The sequence below is a fragment of the Anoplophora glabripennis genome, unplaced genomic scaffold (genome assembly GCF_000390285.2).
Source record: "Anoplophora glabripennis isolate ALB-LARVAE unplaced genomic scaffold, Agla_2.0 scaffold1017, whole genome shotgun sequence".
Classification (NCBI taxonomy): Eukaryota; Metazoa; Arthropoda; class Insecta; order Coleoptera; family Cerambycidae; genus Anoplophora; species Anoplophora glabripennis.
In genome coordinates, this window is record NW_019417388.1 from 23,635 (window position 1) to 47,808 (window position 24,174).

The 24,174-nt window shown below is 31.1% G+C and overlaps 1 protein-coding gene across 1 annotated transcript; it reads right to left on the reverse strand.

Moving 5' to 3' along the window:
* Nucleotides 1-957: 957 nt before the first annotated feature.
* LOC108913665 lies at nucleotides 958-23,862 on the reverse strand. Its single transcript, XM_018719251.1, has 5 exons — nucleotides 23,695-23,862; nucleotides 7,051-7,291; nucleotides 5,350-5,483; nucleotides 3,712-3,861; nucleotides 958-1,248 (listed from the first exon to the last, which is right to left on the reverse strand). Exons 1-5 carry the CDS (start codon nucleotides 23,756-23,758, stop codon nucleotides 1,079-1,081), a joined length of 759 nt encoding a protein of 252 aa, XP_018574767.1. The 5' UTR covers nucleotides 23,759-23,862; the 3' UTR covers nucleotides 958-1,078.
* Between the last annotated feature and the right edge of the window lie 312 nt (nucleotides 23,863-24,174).

The following is a 24,174-nucleotide window of genomic DNA, read 5'->3' on the forward strand; positions in this document are numbered from 1 at the left end:
TAAGTTTGGTAACCTAACAGTCGCGGTCACGTGGGACTTAGACATTTATGAAGGCATTGTATTTAAGAACATAATATACGAGATAACATAGGCAGAAAGTAACGATCATTAAAATACTATTTATTTTACAATTTACATTTTTACAATAATTATTAACAAAATTATTAGGTATATTACTATAGAACTATTTTCAATTTTCAGTCATAAAAATGGGTATCTGGTATAATATAAATATTTTTACACAGCACATATACAGTTATTTTCTGTATAAAAAATGTCTTCTCATACATTAATAAGCTCTATATATGACCTTTTTCGTCGACCATTTTCAATTAAAATGATTGGATCAATTAACATCTGCCCTACCCAAAAACACAATTGTTTTAAATAAATAATAATAGGTATAAACCATTTGCGTCTTAAAACTTTTTTAATCCGGTATTACTTATTGAAGTAGTACTACTTACTACATACAGTGTAGGAAAGTACCGATGGTCTATCAGAAGTTACGTGAGAGCGATAAAGTAAGCCATAGAAATCCATGTGATAGACAAGGATGGCTATAATGAAGGCGTCTAATCGTCGACGCCCATTTCGCCCTTCCACAAATAAGAAGTGGATCTTATTTGTGGAAGGGCGAAACGGGCGGTGACAAAGAGAAGCCTTCATTATAGCCATCCTTCTCTATCGCATGGATTTCTATGGCTTACTTTATCACTCTCACGTAACTTCAGATAGACCATCGGTACTTTCCTACCCTGTACATATGCAGTAAGATAATAGTAATTTTTTTAGATGAGCAAAAGCTAAAAAATTATCTTTAAATGAGAGTTAGGTAGTACAAAGAAGTTGCGGAAATGTCATATAATTTTCATTTGGAATTATACAAAAAATAATTTCTTAAAAAGTACATATATTATATTCCTACATTTTCAATAGAAAATAAAAAAGGTAAATTTATTTTTAATTAGTTCTAAAACAATTGGGTGCGTAATATAACAATTTTGGTGTCTACTTTTTTTATAGAAAACTTATATGTATGGCAATAATTTACAAAGGGCCACTATTTTTTATGGAATTAGGTTGTTTGTTGAGCTAGAGGTACATAGAATGTATCTAAAGGGACGTTAGTTAGTAACTGATTGGATATGCCCATGAAGAGTCCAGAAAGTTTTTTCTTAAGTTGAGGCAGCATCACTTTAAAAACTTCCATTCCATTTTCTCGAAGAAATAGATTTATAGCTTGAGCTGAAAAATAAATTGAAAATTAAGAAATTTGCAAATTTACACAAAGGGTCGTTCATTAGTATAGCAATGTACAATAGCTCCTATACATAAAAAAATTCAAATCTAGCAAAGTATAAAAAATACATTTTTTAAATTAATCGAATATACAGGTTGACTTATGATTTTTTTTTAATAGATTAGCAAATAGACATGGTTCAAACTGTGCGTCTGGTAATATAGTTATAATATAATATAATTCAGACGTGATAGTTTCAAATTATTTGGAGAATTTTTCAAAAAACATGATGTGCCAAATCTGTAATAGTCTAAAAGCCTAGCCCTGTTTAGTTATTTCATTGTTTCCTATAAATATGGATAAATAAAAACAATAATTTGAAACTAAAAATAATTGTAACTTCAACAGCATTAAGCACATTGTTTAAAATATCCACTCATTGGTTTTTCAGAATTGTAAGCGATTTTCAAAATTATGAACATTAGAATATTCTGTGATCATACAAAGTTAAAATCAGTCAATATTATGTTATACAGAATGGTACGCTAGCACGATTTGCTGTGCTCACTGTGTATATAAAAAATAACAAGAAAAAAGAAGATTTATTTATCTGCAATATTTTTAAATTGTCGCGTCGCGTCGCTGATGACGAGCGTATCCGACATATTTTTAAGTGAAGTAAAATGTATAGAGAGGAATTTATGTATTTAATAATAATTACGTTACGATGTTGGTAGAAGCGCATATGCAATACAGGGTGTCTCTCCGGGAACTGCGTCGATCGATATCTAGGAAAGTACGGCCCTGACAAATTTGAAAATTTGGCAACATGGCAATGTCCCTAGGGCGAACACAACTGACTATCTAGAATTCTTCAGGTTATACCGGAAGTCGATATCAACTTCGTTATTTTAAATGGGACACCCTATATATTATTGCATTTTCGGATTCTACATAAAATTTGAGGGTCACTTTATTAAATATTCCCTATACTTAGGAGTTATAGATTTTAAGATATTAATTTTTAAAGAAAAAAAATTGACAGATTCTAGAGTCCGTGGAGATGCTAGTAACTCTTTTCAGGAGCGTGATATCAAGCGGATTTTTGGTACCTGTAAAGGACATAGGTATCGCTAAATTATGGTATACCAACAAATTAAAACATTTAATACGAGGTGTTTCATTTTTGTTGTTACATTTTGATAACTCTAAACAAACACCTATAATTTGTTAACTTAAATGAAACAACCTATATTTGTTTACACTGTCGTATGCAGATTGAAATTTCCTTTCAAGTCATATAAGCATTGAAAAAAGCACCAGATTCTCTACATGTTCTTAAAATTACTTTGTCACATTTTCCATAAATAACAAACAAATTAAAATAATCCTCATTAGTATATTTTAAACGATCCCCAGGCATTTTTATCTAAATTTTCGGTAAAATCTATTCAGACACAACAATAATTTGACAAATAACTTGACAAATGTCATGTTATTTCAATTGTTTTTGGAGTGTTGCTAGTCATAGCCAATTTGACAACAGGTCTGATACGAGAATAACTGTCCAGAAAATAGAAAATTGCAAATATCTCTAAAAATAGTAACGGCAACCCTAACAATGATTATATGGCTTGAAAGGAAATTTCAATATACATATAATAGAGTAAAAAAAATATAGGGTGTTCCATTTAAGTTAACAAAGTAATAGCTGTTTGACGTTATCAAACAGCAAAAATGAAACACGTATTATTAAATGTTTTAATTTGTTGGTACCATAACGTACTGTTACCTATGCCCTTTACAGGTACCAAAAATTCACTTGACATCACTCTCGTGAAAAGAGTTACTAGCATCTCCGCGGACCCTCGCATCTGTCAAATTTTTTCTTTAAAAATTAATATCTCAAAATCTATAGCTCCTAGGTATAGGGAATATTTAATAAAGTGACCCTTAAATTTCACCAAGAATAGGGTATCCCATTTAAAATTTTTCATTGTCTTTTCTTTTTGAGAATTTGAAATATCTCCAGAATTAAGGAATATAACTATAGAAATAAGAAAATAAAAATGAATCATTGAAAAATCAGAGCAAAAGTCGACATTTGTAATTTGTAAAGTTAGTCTACTCTACACCCTGTATATAAAACGTGAATGGGTTACAGATCTAAGATGGTTGGCTAACCGTTATATTTTACAGTATTACCTATGTATTTTATCATGCAGAGCTATTTATACCAACATACGCAGAATTACGACTCATTTAAAATATGTAAAAATTGATAAGGTACTCTTATTCAAAAAACTACCTGACATATTTGAAAATTAATTTAAAATATATTTTTCTCCTCAAATTTTGTATAATTTTGTCTACTTCTAGGATAAAATTAGTTACATAATTTGTCACACTGATGGTCCATATGCTAACATTGAACTATGTATCTACTATAAAATAATAATAATACTTACTTAATATTAAATTATTTCTATAAATATTGCTCACAGACAAGTGCACATTTTTAACAAGAATGTTTACATCCAGGGTATCTACATGTAAATATTTTAAATTATCTTTCTCGTTTATGCTAGCTTTTCCATTGATGGTTGCTTTAATTTCCTCTGAAAGAAATATACATAATCTATTTTTTTTTTATTAAAAAACGTGCAAATAAGTTTGCGTCTGAGGTAGGTCCAGCCACAAGTGCAACCTGGATAAAGCTTCAGGTAGCCACTATCTCAAATCGCGCGTTTACGTCTTATTCCTTCTAGCAGCTCTACATCAGTCATAAACGCAAACTTATTTGTATCTGCCTATATTCATGGAAACGACACTTAAATAGAGGTTGTATTTTGTAATTTTTGTAATTCATCAACAATGTTAGATTATTTTTACACCTTTTCCATATGTATTTCAGAAAACGTCAATTTTATTTACGAAGGTGTCGGTTCAATTTGATCTTAATAAATTTTACTTGAAAAGCCTTTGTAAATCGAAATTATAAAAAATGCGCATATACTTCATTTTTTGTTTTTGGGGGAACACATTATTATTTATCACTTTGCTCCCACCAATTTCCTTTTAATGGCATGGTCCCACAATTTTTTAAACTTTTGAAATGAAAAGTGGGCGATATTGAAAAATAAACCACATTTGCAGATGTAATAAGTTGCATGGCATATCCCTTTAAAATTATAGGGGAGTAAAATGACGGACGGAAATATATCCGCATTAAAACAAAAATTGACATGGTGACATTGACATTTTAGTTGGGCTTCCTATTAATAGATGGCGCAATTAAGGCATAGTTTAGCATGTCTCAACTGTCTGCTAAATTCGTTTTAGCTTTGCATCTTTTTTTAGATTGACAGTTATAACGTTTTCATACAAAAATAAAACGGGGCAAGTTTGTTTCATTTTCGTTAAATATATGAAAAGATGGCAAACACCCCACTGACGCTTTTTGAGATCATCTGCAAAGGCGTAAAATTCATCAACAAAGCGTTATAACTTATTTAGGTACCTCCTCAATTGTTTTTCAGAAAATATCATTTGTAATTCAGAAAAAAAATAAACGAATTTTAGACACCTATTAATATTAGTATCCGTTATGAAATAATGAAATTTATTTTGATACTGGTTTAAAGTATCGTATTTAATTTTGTACGATTTTTTTCTGAAATAAATATGTACATATTTTGAAATACAAATTACCAGGCTGAAATAAAATCGACTAAACTGAAAGACAGTCAACGGTTTCTGAAAATACAATCGACTAGTATGAAATTTAAATTTGCTTTCTCAAATAAAATTAACTAATCTAAAATATAATTGATTCTCTAAAATGCATCCGAAAAGTACTACCTATATAATTATAACACCAACACCAGTTATTTTCTGATCAAACAGGTCTAAATTTTAAAAGTTTAAATTCTAATATGACATTTTTTGCTGTGCAGAAATGATGTATATTACCCTCATTTTTGGTTTCCTGAAATTGGTACAGATAATTTTTGATGTCAAAAAAATAAATATTATTTGACCAATATATCTGAAGTGAAAAAAATATTAATTTTGAGTCAGAACGATGAACTTGTAATTCTACACACCTAATTTTCCGTGAAATGTTCCGTTCCCACTAGCTGGTAAAATAATTAGAACTCCACTGCTTTGATATCTCGAATGAATTTGTAGAAAAGGGATGTTGATTATTGCTTCAAATGGTTTTCCATTTTCACTTAATCTAAAATAAGTGTCAGGTTAGTAGAAAGTACCACTGAAATCGTCGTACGCTCAGAAGATTAATAATATTTAAAATCTAAACATTGCATGGCATTTTGTCTTATTTTCCTATTAATTTTTCTTATATGTCGTTAATATTCAACTTTATTTACGTTTCCGCCTGCAATATTTTACCAGCATATCCTCATAAGAAAACAAGTTTGATGGATTTTTTTCTTATTTTCAAAGTGAGCACTAGATTTTTTTTTCCAAAAAACAATGACATTTTAAAACTGAATATTATTAAGTTTTAAATGTAATGGTTAAAAAATTATTTGAAACTGCGTTGTTTAATTTGTGTGTAGACTTTTCCCACTGTTTAATAAAAAATTATAGTTTTACAATAAATAGGTCCTCTCGTGTCATTTCTATTCTTTAGGTTGCGTGATTTTGGAATCAAATTAATGGTTGAAAATATGTGAAAGGAAATTAAACAAACAGCCCTTATACAGGGTGGTCCGAATTTTATGCAGGAAACTTCGAAGGCAGATAGATCTCTTTAAAATAATATGTGTTTGTCTTAAAAACATAGGTCTGGAACGGCCTCGTTTTAGAGATACAGGGTGTTGAAGTTGTTAAATAAAATTGATTTTTTGCTTATATCTCCAGAATCTATTAACCCATTTTAATAAAATTTAGTACAGATAATGTATGATAGTAGGCCTTGTATTTCCTAAAATATGAGCTTTAAAGGTTCAACCAGTGGTGTACAACTGAACAGGGGTCACCCCCTTTTTTAGAAAAAAACCTATGCCACTGAATTTTTTACATGTCATTGTAACTGATTTATATTTTACTGCACAAAATACGTAAAAAAGGTGACTAATTTTTTCCCTAAGATTCGCCGTTCTCAAGTTATTCATACCAATACAATCTCCTTGTGGCAGACACTTCTAATAATAATATTACAAGAATATTTGTTGATGTTTAAAAGTAAGTGCAATTTGTAAGCACATCAACAAAATTATTTACACTCCTTTCTACACCACCTGTGAGGTAGTGTGCGATTTTTTTTTTAACCTCAACACCCTGTATCTCTAAAACGGGGCCGTTCCAGACCTATGTTTATAAGGCAAACACATATTATTTTAAAGAGATCTATCTACCCTCGAAGTTTCCTGCATAAAATTCGGACCACCCTGTATAGTATGCCTAGTGTTGTTGGAAATTCACCCTCATTACTGAATATAATTTTATTTACAAAGAGTAGATCTTGCATGTTTTCACCTGGCACTATGTTGTCGACTGAAGTAAAATGGCACGGGTGTAATTGTACGTTTGTGTAAAATGTTAAACACAGTACCTTGACATTGCGGCAGACATAAGGCGGATACCTAGTTTTTGTTGGGTCTTCAACAAGATTTAATATCTTAGATGTAAACTGATATTATATGAATCATTTCACTGTTTGAGAATAAGTTATGTCGCGACATTGTACAACAATAGACAAGAATGCAATTTTATGTAAAAGTACCAATTACCCAAAAAGTAAATAAATTATCGAAAAAAATGAGATGATGAGCACTTACTTTAATTTGGACATTGTAAAGTTACTTGCTCCAAATATATCAATGTCTTTCAATGAGACTTTGTATCCGTTGGGTCCCGTGGTAAGCGATAAGGATAATTCCTCCATGATGAATGGTTCCACTGACGGTAATGCTATATCTGGTATTCCTTTCGCTAAATATGGTTTCAGGTGATGCAAAGCGCTGATGAAACATTTTATTACCTCTGGGTCGCCTTCGTAGCACTGCTTTACATAGGGGGCTGGAACAATATTTTGCAATTAGCTCAAAATTTTGATAGAAATCTTTTCTATAAGAACAATGTACAAAAAGATTACATGAATTAGTATAAATAAATTTACATTTTGCGATTAAACAGAATAAGTAAGGTAGGTATGTAAGAAATTCATGTTTTTTTTTGCAATGTGCAACCAATGGCAAGTATTTTAAGAAATATTAATCTAATAGATCAACTTAAGTTCTCAAATTAAAGTCGTACAGGGTGTTTCTAAATTACATATCATAAATTGAAGAGCAACATGAGAAAAAAAAGATATTGATGGTACAGATCGTAGATTTTATTATATTTTATTACAAATGAAATTATGAATTCCCAAAAGTTTGTTCATTCTTTTACGAACAATTAATTTTTTTTGTATTCCAAAACAGTTTAACCACCATATATTTTTTTATTCCTCTACCTAGAAAAAAATAATATTGACTAATAAATCAAACCTACGTTATTTATATAGAACACCCTGTATATTGTCTTTTATGTGATTTAATCTTTTTTCTGATCCGTCATGTGTTTGCTTTGCACAATATCAGTCCGCAATGGATAAAGTAAAAATTGTCATCAGTGCATATTGATGCTTTTCCACTATCAAAGTTTCTAACCAACAACTATCAATGAGATGGATGGCAAGGCATTATAAAACAAAACTTGCTTGAAATATAATATGCACTCTGTCCATAATAGAATGAAAGTACCATAGAACACTTTTCATAATAAAATGTTTTTTATAAATAATTTATTTGTTTAGCAAAAACAGCAAGAAGGGCATACACAAGATCAATGGCAATCTTGAAGATATTCCTTGTGAGGTATCAGTAAATAAATGAAACATTGCGCAAATTAAAAAAATATATATAAGACGTGTATACATTGTTGTAAAACAGGGAATTTCAAAAAGACAAATATGCACAGTGTTCTATTAAAATAAACACCTATGTGGTTTTTATATTTCCGTAAAGCTATATTTAATCGTGTTTTATAATATTTCGATATAGCAAGATTGCGCTAAAATATTTTTTGATTGTTTTCTAGATAGGAAGCCAAAAATAATAAATGGAGTGGAATGTTATATAAAAACTCCTCTACAGTAAAACAGTTTGAAACCACTTATTTTTGTACTGACTATTATTATAGTGAACAAGTGCTTTGCGTAGTACTTCTACTTTTTTTTCTGGTATTGACTGGAGGTATTGTTAGTTGCCTACATATGATTAATGGATATTATTATACAGGGTGATTCATTAACAATGGGAAAGTCGAAAGCTGAAGATACTACACATGAAATGTTGACCATTGGCGCAAACATGCCTTATCCGAAAGTTAATAGTTTCGGAACTACAGGGTGTTGAAAGTTAAAATTTTAAATCGTTTTTTTTTATTATTCTGAAAATATGTAGGTTAGGAAGTTGAAAATTTGTGAAATTATATTTTTTTAGGCAACGAATAAGATGCGTGTTGCAATTTCAGCATTGCTCATAGAGGACGCCACTTACAACCAATTTTACCGAAAATTTAGTTAATAACTTTTTACCCTGTATATTTAACATGGAACTTGATTGAAAACCTGAAAGAGCTATCATTTTTCCATTAATTATGTACTCTTGTTTCATTTCGGTATCTCGATCAGTTTTCGAGAAAAATCGATTTAACGAACACTATGTTTTGATAATATGAGAAATTAAAAGCGAAACAAACCAAGTGTTTCTTCGTGTTATTACAACAATTAACAATAAAACAAATAAAATACGAAATTATGATTTAAAGTAATTGTTCAAAGAATCCACCGTTGACAATGATACACTTTACACGTTTTTTGAGAGATCCTCGAATTTGAAACAACATATTGGGATTGCGTCTGACTTCGTCGGCAGCGATTTGTATTTTTCTCTTAATAACTCTTAGTAACTCTTCACACGAGCCAATAGATACTTTGTAAACTATATCTTTCATTCGAGACCAAATAGAAAAATCAAGAGGATTCAAGTTCGGACTTCTGGATGGCCAAGCAAAAATGATTACATGGACAATCCAGCGATTTGGAAAAACTGCATCTAAATATGCACGCACTGGCCAAGAAAAATGCGGTGGAGCTCCGTCGTGCATGAACCACATATCTTCTTAAACAAAGTGGAACTTCTTCAAGCCGTGGAAGCATTTTTACTTGGCCACCCAGAAGTCCGGACTTCAATCCTCTTCATTTTTCTATTTGGAAGAATCTGTTGGTTCGTGTGAAGAGTCGTGGTAAAGAATACAAATCGCTGCCAACGAAGTCAAACGCAATCCCAATATGTTGTTTCAAACTCGAAGATCTCTCAGAAAACGTCGCGTAAAGTGTGTAAATGTCAACGGTGGATTCTTCGAACACTGACTTTAAATCATTATAACGAATTTCATTTGTTTTATTGTTAATTGTTGTAAAAACACAAAGAAACACTTGGTTTCTTTCGCTTTTAATTGCTCGTATTATCAAAACATAGTGTTCGTTAAATCTATTTTTTTCGAAAACGGATCGAGATACCGAAATGAAACAAGAATACACAATTAATGGAAAAATGACTGCTCTTTCAGGTTTTCAATCAAGTTTCATGTTAGACATACAGGGTAAAAAGTTATTAACTAAATTTTCGGTAAAATTGGTCGTAAGTGGCGCCCTCTACGAGCAATGCTGAAATTACAACACGCATCTTATTCGTCGCCTAAAAAAATGTAGTTTCACAAATTTTCAAGTTCCTAACCTACATATTTTCAGAATAATCGCAAAAAACGATTTAAAATTTCAACTTTCAACACCTTGTATTTCCGAAACTATCAACTTTCGGATAAGGCATGTTTGCGCCAATGGTCACCATTTCACGTGTAGTATCTTCAGCTTTCGATTTTCCCATTGTTAATTAATCACCTTGTATAGTACTGAATTTTAGGTGTGTTTTAAGTAAGCTATGCAGGGCGTTTATTTTACTGTAAAATAGGAATATTTTACATAATAACTTTTTCGAGATTAAGATTTTGGGATGCTTAGTATCCATGATTTTCTTGTATAGGTATTGTTTCTTCTTCTTGTCCCATCATCTATCTCTATAGATAGATCTATCTACAGGGTGGTCCAAATTTTAATAGAAAAACTTCGAGAAAGTACTAAACAGTAAAAATTAACATCACTGCTCTTTGAACATAGGTGCAAAAAGCGACCTTTTATGAGATACAGGGCGTTGAAATTAACAAAAATAAAACAATTTTTTTTAAATATCTGGAAAACCACTTCATCAAATTTATCCAAATTTGGTACACATTTGTTTTAAATAATTCTGTTGGTTCTGTATTCATACAGTCCAAATTCAAAAACCAGTGGCGGAGAAACAAGGATATTGTTTCTCTATTTAATGTAATACTTCTACGCCACTGAATTCATTGGTAATATGAATACATTTTATAACGGTCTGAAATATTCCGGATGGAAAAACATTCTTTTATTTTTGTCGAAAAGTGAATGGTTTACGAGTTATGAAACATATCCAAGTAAACACCTAGACTAAATTCCGATCTGATTTTAAATTTTTTGGACAATAGCCTCTTCCAGTTAATTGAGGACATACTTTTGGACCAACGAATCGGGACCTGGTTTCAAATGGATGGGCCGCCAGCACATTCTGGCCAAGTAGTTCGTGAATGGCTGACAAACAACTACCAAAAACAGATGGATTGGTCGGAATGGCCCCATACCTTGGCCACCTAGATCACCTGATCTAAATATTTTAGATTATTTTATTTGGGGTAACCTACAAAAATGACGTTTATATTGTTCCTATAGCAAATAGAGACTAGCTAGTGCAAAGGCTAAATGAGGCCTGCACTAATTTGAAACAAAATCCGGTTTCAATCAGAGCTGCTGTGAATTCTATAACCAAAAGATGCCAAATCTGCATTGAGTTTGGAGATGGACGCTTCGAGCAATTGATTTAATTTATTTGTTTTTCATATAACTTTACTTGTTGTTCGCGTTACTTGAAAGTTGAACTCGACATGTTTGCTATGATAGTGAAAAATGTGTATGCAATTTGGATAAATTTGATGAAGCGGTTTTCCAGTTTTTTTGTTTTATTTTTGATCATTTCAACGCTCTGTATCTCATAAACGGTGGCTTTTGTACCTATGTTGTGTATGGATAATATGTCTCATAACTTGTAAACCATTCACTTTTCGACAAAAATAAAAGACTCTTTTGATCCGGAATGTTTCAGGCCGTTATAAAATGTATTCATATTACCAATTAATTCAGTGGCGTAGAAGTTTTACATTAAATAAGAAAACGATATCTTTGTTTCTCCGCCACTGGTTTTTGAATTTGGACTGTGTGCATACAGAAGTATGAGAAATATTTGAAAAAGAATGTGTACCAAATTTGGATAAATTTGATGAAGTGGTTTTAAAGATATTTAAAAAAATTGTTTTATTTTTGATAATTTCAACGCCCTGTATCTCATAAACGGTGACTTTCTGAGCCTATGTTCATACAGCAAAGTGATGCTAATTTTTGCTGTTTAGTACTTCCCAATGTTTGTCTATTAAAATCTGGACCACCCTGTATATAGATAATGAGACTGTAATTTGGGGAATAAGATTCAAAAACTGTGTACTTCTATAGCTATAAAGTAAATGAAAAATAATTTAGGTACAGCTATGTTCTTAATGCTTTCGAAAGACAGTTAGATGCAATGGCATTTGATTCGAAACAATGAATTTCGAACCTATGTAAGCATTACATCGGAATGCGCATGCGTCAAACTATTGGAAAAAGTTTGTATTGCTCTATGAGCTAAGGTAATAATTATTTTAAATATAATTAAGAGCTTATAAAACTCTAGGTAGGTATGCGCAAGGTATCTGAGCACTTTAACAATCGAATGCAATGTGTAAGATATATACAGGACGATTCAGAACTTATCCAAAAAAAAATTTTTAATGTTACAGGGTACAGGGGATCCTTACAAATAGAATTTTGTAAAAAAAAATCGAAAAGTGCAGTTCACAAATGATTTAAAAATAAGTACACTTCTGCACGCCACTGGAAACTGGTCCACTGTAAAACCTGACCTTGCGCAAGGCAAAGCATGCAGCATGAACGCACCAAAAATTGAAAGAATTTCTTTCCCAAGGAAAAAAATAAAATTTTATAACACCTATTTTATATCAGCAAATTCAACTGCTTCTGCCGCTATTGTTATTCTTAATTAATAAAATTTAGTTGTGGTTTTAATTAATAAAATAATTTTAATAATGTTACACGTATAAACACATTTGGCCCTAGTTTCTACGAATTAACACAAATGTTGCTTGCTTCACCATAAATTAAAACCATCTACATCAACTCCGAGTTGTTATACATGTAAGCCATTTTTGAAACTTGAAAAACTAATATAAACACTATTCGGAATCACCTGGGGCCACGTGAAGAGAAAGTGCAAGAATTTTACAAACATTTTTTTAACTCCATTTTTTGTGACGCATCTATTCCCAAATTTTGTTGGATAAGTTGTAAATTACCCTGTATATGCGATAGGTATTAAAGTAGGATGAAGATTATAAAAAGAATATATTATGTTGGTTGGTTTCGTTTTTATATTTTCAAAAAATTTGAGAACATAATCCATGGAAAGAAATATTTAGTTTTATTATGCAGTGACAATGATCCCAAAAAAATATTTCTCTTCACTTACCTAGGTCAAAATATTATATTATATGAGTGGTTATTTATATTGACTTGGCAGTATGTGATACGTAATATATTTGTTTACGTTCTATCTCACTCTTTCTCCCCTTGTTTTTTCAAATTAGCTCTTCAGTCTACATTTTCCATATTTATTATGAGTAAACAAATATGCACACTTTTTTATATTAAAACGAACACAAGCTAGGCTCAGATGATCAAAGTAGTATTTGGGATTAACAGTAATAAAAAACTTCGATTTTAGCATTAATATGCATAGTCTTTGACTGCTGCCAAGTCACTTACTAGAACCACAGCTTAATAATTAAGCTGTGCTAGAACTATGTATTATTATTAATCATCCAAGAACTAAATAGGGAAGTATAGTACTAGGCAGTCCATTTATGTTCTTGACAAACAATATTATACACACAGAAATTGCGTTTGATTTAAATAAAGTACATATATGAATTAAATTCTCTTTTATTTACTTTCAACCTGTATTCCTTACATTATCTTTATTTATTTTATTTGTCAGTAAACATTAGGAACAGGTAGATATTCTGTGTGGATGTCAACGGCCAATGAAAGCTTTCTTGGGAGCTATCGAAAGTCAAGTGAAAGTACTTTTTTTTAATTACACATCCGCGGCATTTTATAATAAAAATAAAAGTATACCTACCATCTACGAAAATGTGAACTGAAACTAATTTGACTGCTTAATATTACATATTTAAGAATTACAGTATTATACAAATACAGGGATGGCCAGAAGTATGGAATAAAATTCATATCTTTTGAATGAGTTAATTTTTTTTAAAACGCCGAAACACGTTAACTGATTTAGATTTTTTCCCATCTTTCGGTTATATAATAATTAATTTTTCTTCAACCCCTAACCCCCAGCTACCCCTATTTTTTTTTTTTCAAATGGAAACATAAGGCATGAGGGGGCTCGTTGAAAAGCTTATAGAAAACCGAATCCAGCCATACCAAATAAACAAGTTTTATTTTTTCAATAGCAAGCTTTTTAGGGTTGTATAAAACACCTACTTAACAAGTGAAATAAAATTGAATTATCTTCAGTGTTATCCTCCATGAATTTACACAGAATAAAATAAAGAATTTGAAACTGTACCTATCACTGCTAACTCAAAAAATATATTTTTTTTATGTTGCGTTTTTTTGGTACCACTTACTTGCCAGGCTTTCTGGTTAATTTTTCGCTTTAGTTGTAAATTGGAGATCGACACGTTACTATTGTGTCAAAATCAAGTTATTTATTGAATCGCAGTGGTATTGTCGGAAAGGTAACGCATCGAAATCTTGATATTGCTTGGATGTGGAGAGAAAATAAGAAGTCAGGTTGAAGTGCGCGACTTATTTAATGCGAAATGTCTCGAACACCAAATCTCGCAAGGGGCAGTTATTAAAATATTTCACAAATTTGAGGATCACGGTACAGTACAGACTTTGCCCAAAACTGGACGGGCACGTGCTTTTAATGAAGAAAAGAAATTAGACATTGCATTAGAACTTGTTGAAAATCCTCATACTTCAACTGTTTCATTGGCCCGCAATCACGATGCTTCTCGAACTGCAATTCGAATGTTTCTGAAACAAGAGAAATACCACCCCTATAAGGTATGTCTTGTCCAAGAGCTTTTGGAAGACGATTATGATAGGCGATTACAATTTTGTGAGGAAATGATGAGACGGTGTGACGACAATAATGGTTTTCAACGAGACGTACTTTTTTCGGATGAAGCTACGTTTTATTTAAATGGAGTGGTTAACAGGCACAACTATCGCTTTTGGTCCCAGGAAAATCCACACTGGACATGCGAATCGCATACGCAGCATCCACAAAAAGTTAATGTATGGGCAGGTATCATCAACAACAGAATCTTGGGCCCATTCTTTTTTGAAGAAAATCTTACTGCCGCACGCTACCTGGATTTCCTAACATTTGACCTGATACCTGCTCTAGCTGTGATTTTCCCTCATGAAATTGATCCAGATATACCGAATGAAAGAATTTGGTTCCAACAAGATGGCGCTCCCCCACATTTTGGTATTGATGTTCGAAGATACTTAGATGAAATGTTTCCAAATCGCTGGATTGGTAGACGGGGTACAGTTGAATGGCCGCCAAGATCCCCCGACTTAACACCCCTGGATTATTTTCTTTGGGGATATTTGAAAGAAAGAGTCTACCAGGACAGACCGGATAATATTGAGAATTTAAAGAACAAGATTAGGGCGGAGATGCATAATTTACCAGCTGAAGTCATTCAGAATGCTGTGGACAGCTTTTACTATCGTCTTGGAGAATGCCAAATAGTGAATGGAGGACATTTTCAGCATTTGCGACATTGAGTTTATTTTTGTAAATTATCTAGTTGTTTCAATTTCTAAATGAAAAAAAACTTGTTATTGAAAAAATAAAACTTGTTTATTTGGTATGGCTGGATTCGGTTTTCTATAAGCTTTTCAACGAGCCCCCTCATGCCTTATGTTTCCATTTGAAAAAAAAGTAGGGGTAGCTGGGGGTTAGGGGGTTGAAGAAAAATTAATTATTATATAACCGAAAGATGGGAAAAAATCAAGATCAGTTAACGTGTTTCGGCGTTTTAAAAAAAATTAACTGATTTAAAAGATATGAATTTTATTCCGTACTTCTGGCGATCCCTGTATATACTTTTTGTTGTTATTATGATTTGAATTGGGATTTGAATCAATTGTCAGTTTATTCTCTACCCACTAATAGTAAAATAAAAAAAATATCGATTAAGTTTTATTTCATTTTAGAATAAAAATCAATTTCTAATAGTTTATTCGTGCATAAAAATTAATAGGAATGTAGCAATTTAGTAAAATTTATTGGAAATTAAATTATTATTAATTAAAATAATAACAAACACGTTGTTAGTAGCAGAAAGAGTTTTTCTAATAATTGTAAATTTGAATAGAACAAAAGTAATACATTTTTATTGAGTTGTGAAATAAGTAATGTCCGTTTTTTTCAAATTTAAGATTTAATTTTGAAAAAAAACGGATATTACTTATTCCTCAACCATTACTTCGATTTTTAGGTACATTTTTGCTTTACATTGAAAAAAAAGGGAATTCGGGGAAAATTTAAAATCACGGAAATTTTGAGGGAAGCACATAGAATTCGGAAGGACTTATGAGAAAATCGGAGGAATTCCCTTAACAGGAGGAAATTTAATGTATTAAATTATAACCGCGGTTTACCCTTTCAAACGTGCATACAAAAAAAAGTTTAGTTTTTTTAAGTGAAAGTTTATAAGTAGTGTATTGATGGTTTTGATGAGTAGCACTTTCTACAAATTTTCTGTCAGATGCTGAATTTAGGAATTTATTTAGGCTGAGTTAACATTCAAAACTAATATTTAACAAGTGAGATTTCTTTTAACATACCAAGATGCATGCATCGAGATAAAGACTTCAGAAAAAAGTAAAAATCCGTTATTCATATTTTGTTACCAGTAATTCATTTACCAAAATTATTGCATCGCATTCAACTCTGTATTTTCTTATGGAACACCCTGTATATTTTTTTACATATTCTGTAGAAAGTTTTCGCAGGATTACTGTGATTAGAGGTTTGATGTGGTGTCATTGACGCAATGTTTTAGACAAGGATTTATTTGCGTGCATAGGATCTAGCAGTAATATATTTTTAATACATTTGGCATATAGCACTGGCCTGTTACTGAGCCATATATTCTATTATAACACATATACCTATCCACCGTAGTTCTGAGAGAATGATTTATCAAGTACACGCAAAAGGTGTTACGTAAAAAAACTAGAGTTGACATTTATCTCTAGATGCTCAAATTTTTGGTGACACAAAATAAATTCCTCATAAAAAATTAATAAATATATTATATTTTATGGAGATACAGTCAAACATTTTCGCGTGATGACCATGTACCTAAATAAACTTATGCGAAAGAGAAAGTATGAGAACTGGAAACATAACGTTCTCGAAATTTTTCGATATATTCATTGATACCACATACCTAGCTTGACTCATTCTTAAAAATTGAATATCTATTCTAATCTTAGTGTAACAAAATAAGAACCTACTAAGGCTGATTTTTCTATAGTTTTCATGTTGTAGTCTCTCTTTTTTCCTCGAATTTTTCTAGATAGATAAGTAGGTACCTATATCAACCAATTTGGGATTATTCGAACTCCTATTAGTCCTATTCCTTAATACGTAGGGAAACAGAAATGTTTGTGTTTTATTCTTCAAAATAGTTTCTACAAACCAAGGAATCACTCATCATTCAGATTCTCATTTGTTTCAACCTTTCAAAGACCTTTTACAACATCAGAAGTTTACGCATGATAATAAGGTAAATGGAGGTGCAAAGCTAGTTAAAATCTGCATTAAGAGCCTTTTTGTAACTAACAATTTATGACTATATCAGTTAAAAATATTCTTTCTGCTTACTGATGTTTTGTTTTATTTTAATTAAAAAAAGGTTTAGTCGATGTCGGACTCGTAATGTTTAGGGCTCTAGATGAATTCCGAGAAGGTCCCCTTTTTTAGATACCGATGGAAATGAAAATCAAGAACAACATATTTTGTTTTTACCACAAACCGCATGAATGGAAATTTGGTAATATTCGGAAATATTCGAGATTTTAGCATAAAGCAGTGCTAATGGTCACCTTAGGTAAAATTCAATATTAAATATGTAAATATAAAGAATAGTTACTAAACAGCGTGCCTAATTACATATTTACTTTTCATATTTCTTTAAAATTCTCAAAAAAAATATTAAAAAAGGAATAATCAGGTACTGTATTTACAGATAGATATAAAACTCGGAATTTAAAAATGGTAAGTTAATAATGAACATCTACAAGATAGTAAATTATTATTCTTTGGAATAAAATAATAAATAAAATAATAAAATAAAGCTTAAATTGTCGATTTTTATTTTATTTTATTTATTTATTTATTTATTTATTTATTTATTTCAGTTCAAATATTTTTTGTTGACATCTAGGATTAATACCAACTAAAGATATCCCACGCATATAAAATGTTGGAAAAGATTTTATTTATGCGTATCTTAATTGGCATTATTGGCACAATGGCATCGTGTTCTAAATAAAAATATATACAGGGTGTTCCAGATAGACCTTCAATTAGACTTTTCTGGAAAACTACGCGTACTGGAATTCTGAAAATTTATGTACGAGGGTTTCTCCTAATGTTCTATCGATTGAAAATATTGGCGTCGTCGTGGAACTTCCGGTTCTACCGGAAGTAGACGTCAACTCGCTTATTTCAAATGGAATGTACTATTTTTTATTTAATTTTTGGATTCTACATCGCATTTTAAGGTAAGTTTCATAACCTTACTTTATCCTTAAACTCAATCGTTTTTGAAATATTTTGACTTTTTCAAAATTTTTGAAAAAAACATACCTACACTTAATCGGTTCTATCTCCTCCAATTTTTAAGATAGGAAGCTGAAATTTTAGATGGTCAATACCAAAACGTGTCCAAATATCTGGAATATTCGAAAGTTGGTGCATGTTACACAGGGCGTCTAAAAAACACGGACCAATTGTGTCAAATTGAAAGTTTAATAACTCGCTTATTTTAAATAGAACACCCTGTGTTTTATAATGCCAGTAGATGCACCTGTTAATTCTCTTTCCATTGGTATAAGCATTCCCTATACCTAAATCCCACCGATTTTGAGATATTTGAACATAAGTACAGAGACGAATATAATCCGACAGTTAGCTGTAGGTTGGCTGTGGAAAAACATTTAAATGTCACCAAGTGTCATTACTTATTTAGCAGATTTGCTGTCATTGCTGTAAAGCGAGTTTGTCGATTTTCCAAGTGTTTTCAATAACAATGGCACACTCTGGGTACACACACGACGACTACACGTCGGGGTAAATCGTCAGGTTGCAAATGGTGTATTAACATAAATGAAAATGGCTTCCATTTATGCTTCTTCAGAATTCTGTGAATAGTTCCTATTGATAGACGTGAATTTATTATGCATCTCTAATTGACGCCTGTGGATAAGCGGTGAAAAATGCCAATACATTTACTTCATTTTCTTCGTTGTCCACTGATGTCTTACTTTTATCATGTTTCGGGAGAAACTTTCCATTCTCAGAACAATTCTTTAATAGTCTTCTGACCATATCATGACTTGGTCTGTGCTTATTTGGATATCTTTCTGCAAACACGCGACATGTTCTACTAACAATTCTATTACACTCCCCGTAAATGATAATTAAATTTAAAAAGTCGTCGTCTGTGTACCCAGAGTGTGCCATTGTTATTGAAAACACTTGGAAAATCGACAAACTCGCTTTACAGCAATGACAGCAAATCTGCTAAATAAGTAATGACACTTGGTGACATTTAAATGTTTTTCCACAGCCAACCTACAGCTAACTGTCGGATTATATTCGTCTCTGTACTTATGTTCAAATATCTCAAAATCGGTGGGATTTAGGTATAGGGAATGCTTATACCAATGGAAAGAGAATTAACAGGTGCATCTACTGGCATTATAAAACACAGGGTGTTCTATTTAAAATAAGCGAGTTATTAAACTTTCAATTTGACACAATTGGTCCGTATTTTTTAGACGCCCTGTGTAACATGCACCAACTTTCGAATATTCCAGACATTTGGACACGTTTTGGTATTGACCATATAAAATTTTAGCTTCGTATCTTAAAAATTGGAGGAGATTGAACTGATTAACTGTAGGTATGTCTTTTTCAAAAATTTTGAAAAAGTCAAAATATTTCAAAAACTATTGAGTTTAAGAATAAAGTAAGGTTATGAAACTTACCTTAAAATCCAATGTAGAATCCAAAAATTAAATAAAAAATAGTACATTCCATTTGAAATAAGCGAGTTGATGTCTACTTCCGGTAGAACCGGAAGTTCCACGGCGACGCCAATATTTTCAATCGATAGAACATTAGGAGAAACCCTCGTACATAAATTTTCAGAATTCCAGTACGCGTAGTTTTCCAGAAACGTCTAATTGAATGTCTATCTGGAACACTCTGTATATCTACTACATTTCTATTTCTATTTCTTTTCAACTCCTTGCATGGATATACTATATTTTGTTCCCATTTTTAGCACAAAGGATCAACAATAAGAAAAAATCAAGTAAATAAATGGGAAATTACCGTACGGCACAATGCGCTAAATCTGAAATGTCATGGCGGATTTTTGTTTGGACAACCAAGTAAATTTAATACTGCACAAAATTGCGCGGTATATGAAATAAAAAATAAAATAAAATAAAATGTAAACTAGTTTGATTATCAATTTGTGTAGAGTATGTAGAGGCTACAGATGTTACAATTCGAAAAATATATATTTAGGAAATAGTGGGAAAAAGTCCTTTTTCTAAAGCTAAAAATAGGAAAATTGATAATACCTATGCAGCCGGACCAGACTTCCAGATGTATTTATCTGGAATAAAATTCAATGAATAACAAGATAACATATTTTGATAAAACTTTTATAATCTGAATGTCTTAAGCAAATCTAGAATTAGCTTAAGCAAAAATTAACAAAAGATAAATAAATATAAAACTTTATCATGGGCGTAGCTACAATTTTTACTTGGGGTGGACTCAGGACTGCAAGCTCTATAGTGATGAGTATGTTAGATCTTTTTTTCTGGAGTAGGTTGGGCCGTGCACACCCCTGCCCCCCTCATTTACACTTATCGGTAAATTTGTTTTTTTTTTAGTCAGTATATGATAGACTGTTTGCTGTTTTTTCTGAACATATTTAGAATATATATTTTCTTTAAAATAAGAGATGGTTCACAGTCCACTTATGATGATATTTATAAGGGTGACGGGTATAATAATAATGAGCCACTAAAATCATTACAAATATTTGTCCTATTTCAGCGTTTGTAACGTATTTCAACCGATATATTAACCCGATATTTTACAGGCGTACACACCTGTCGTTCGTTACATTTACAATGAATGTAAATGCAGTTTTTTTAAATTTTGGCCGTGACTTTTGTCCAAGTTTTAAACGGAGTAGATCGCATGATTACGATATTTTATTCTTTTAAAATATGTTTACTTTATTTATTTTTTTTATATCTTATAAAATCAGTTCTCAAATAGGTCCCCGAGCAGATCATAATTAATATTTTGCTTACTATTTTATTTGCTGACAAAATCACTTGGTTTATTTTCATAAACATACTACGCCGAGTGTTCATCGATAATTAAATGCAAAGAAAGTTTAAACAACTGAAGTATATAATAAATTTCACTTTCATATTCTAGGTGCATTCACATTATTTAAGCCTTGTCTATTATTCGCATATTTAGCTTAAAATGTTTGCCATTTAAATTGCGTTATTGAAATTAATATTTATTTAAGATCATTTCGTTATAATGTATACAGGGTGTTTCCAAACTTCTGCTGCGTTTATAACTCATTAAAATAAGCCAAAGAGTTCCTATTAACATGTGCCCTAAAACGCACCCTTAGGAAGTTATATGCCCTTAAAAGGGCTCAAACAAAACTGTTTTTTTTCTGTTGTGACAAAACGGTCGCAAATAAATAGAAAAAAATTTATGGGTCTTACATAACTTTTTACGTTAAATAACATGGGCTACTCCGTTTTTCGACATGCAAATCATATGCGTCCCATTTAGGTTGGTGAAGGGGGTTTTCGGCCCGTAATTTTTTTTATTTCAATTTTTTTACAATTTTCTCTACAGATTTATAAAATCTTAACAATTTTACGTAAAAAATATTATCTTTGTCCAAATCGATATTTCCAATGGTTTTCGAGTAAATTGAGTTTGAAAATTACTCTGCTCTTTAAGTTATTAGGCCAAAAATTACAAAAATCTGTTTACCATGGCAAATAAAAGACTGACGTTGCCACAACGCTTAACAATTTAAGTTATTGATAAACTGTCAATTGAGCTTTGCAGTGTTTAATTAGTAAAATTGGTGAGTTGAAAATTTAAGTATAAAAAAAAACAGTTTTGTTTGAGCCCTTTTAAGGGCATATAACTTTCTAAGGGTGCGTTTTAGGGCACATGTTAATAGGAACTTTTTGGCTTATTTTAATGAGTTATAAACGCAGCAGAAGTTTGGAACCCTATTATAGAAACACTCTGTATGTAGTTATTCAGGAAACTTCGAGTGTAGATAGATCTCTTTAATATAATATGTGTTTGCCTTATAAACATAGGTCTGGAACGGCCCCGTTTTAGAGATACAGGGTGTTGAGGTTTTAAAAAAAAAATGATTTTTTGTTTCTATCGCACACTACCTTACAGGTGGTGCAGAAAGGGCTGTAAATCATTTTGTTGATGTGCTTACAAATTGCACTTACTTTTAAACAAACAAAATATTCTTGTAATATTATCATTAGAAGTGTCTGCCACAAGGGGATTGTATTAGTATGAATAACTTGAGAACGGCGAATCTTAGGGAAAAAATTAAAGTCACCTTTTTTACGTATTTTGTGCATTAAAATATAAATCAGTTACAATGACATGTAAAAAATGCAGTGGCGTAAGTTTTTTTGTAAAAAAGGCGGTGACCCCGGTCCAGTTGTACACCACTGGTTGAACTTTTAAAGCTCATATTTCAAGGAATATAAGGCCTACTATCATACATTATATGTACCAAATTTGATTGAGATCGTTTAATAGATTCCGGAGGTATAAACAAAAAATTATTTTTTTTTTTGACAATTTCAACACCATCTCTAAAACGGTGCCGTTCCAGACCAATGTTTATAAGGCAAATTCATATTATTTTAAAGAGATCTATCTGCCCTCGAAGTTTCCTGCATAAAATTCGGACCACCCTGTATTTGTTATAAAGTAGAATACAAAAGTGTTACAGTTTAGGATCAACAAGAGTTATGCTATTAGATATTATTTAAAATATGTATAATTAATATTATGTGACAAAATTTATTTGCCTGTTTTTTAAAATTAGTTTAAATAAGAACAACTCTATACTAAAAAACGGTGTTTTAAAATGTGGGAATGTATGAATTATGATCTAATTGTCGTTAATTTCAAGTCTAAAAGCTATATAATTGTATTTATGTGTATTAAAGGAGGCATTTACTACGAACTAATCATTGTTGAAAGTGAATTACATTTTTTATACATGTTGCCTTATTTTTATTATAACAGTGTTAGATAATAAATATAAGTAACTTGGTTCAAGGTTTTACGGGAAAGGAAATATAATGACATAGAGGAAAAAAATAAACAGTAGAACAAGTGAAGGTACCACTTTTAAAAATAAGATTATATCCTTCTTTTTAGCTTTATAAAATTTCCATCCAAAGAAACCCTTTGCCTATTCTACTTCTCTACTTTGCCTATTATATTTCAAATAACAAAAAAATATTAATCAGTTTCACATATCCTAATAAATAAAAGTATTACTTGAGACATTTCATTTATTATTATTTCAGAAAATATTTCATATTCACAGAATATTGTTGTATTCTTTAAATATTTTGATTAAACACGTTTTATTGAATACCCCATATATACAAATTAAAACATCATTAGTTATTGATGCCTATGTAGAATCTATAGAATACTTACGAACATCGACACTTGTGGAAAACTTTATGAAAATCGATAAAACTACACCTAACAAAAGCTGCATCTTGAAGACCGTATCACAGTAATATTAACCGCCGATGCAAATTTTAGACGTTAACTAGTTGATGCCTCTGTAATAAATGAACTTTGTTGAAATCTGCTTGCAAACTTTCACTCATTCTAATCTTGGATGTAGGTACCTACACGCTTCGTACTAAAAATAATCATATAACAAGAAATAATAAATAAATAGGGAATTTAATTAATTTGTTTGCCAATTATGTTGTCAAATTAGTAATGTGATGTGGTGTTGCCTTGATGTACTTATATTTATTTGGGGAACTATTGCGTAAATGTTAAAATACCTCTTTATGCCAATCTGTAATAAAGGGTGGTCCAAAATTGACGCAAGAATTGATTTTGATAGAAAACACAAGTTTTTAATTAAAAATTGTAAATTTTTTATTGATTCATAAAGCA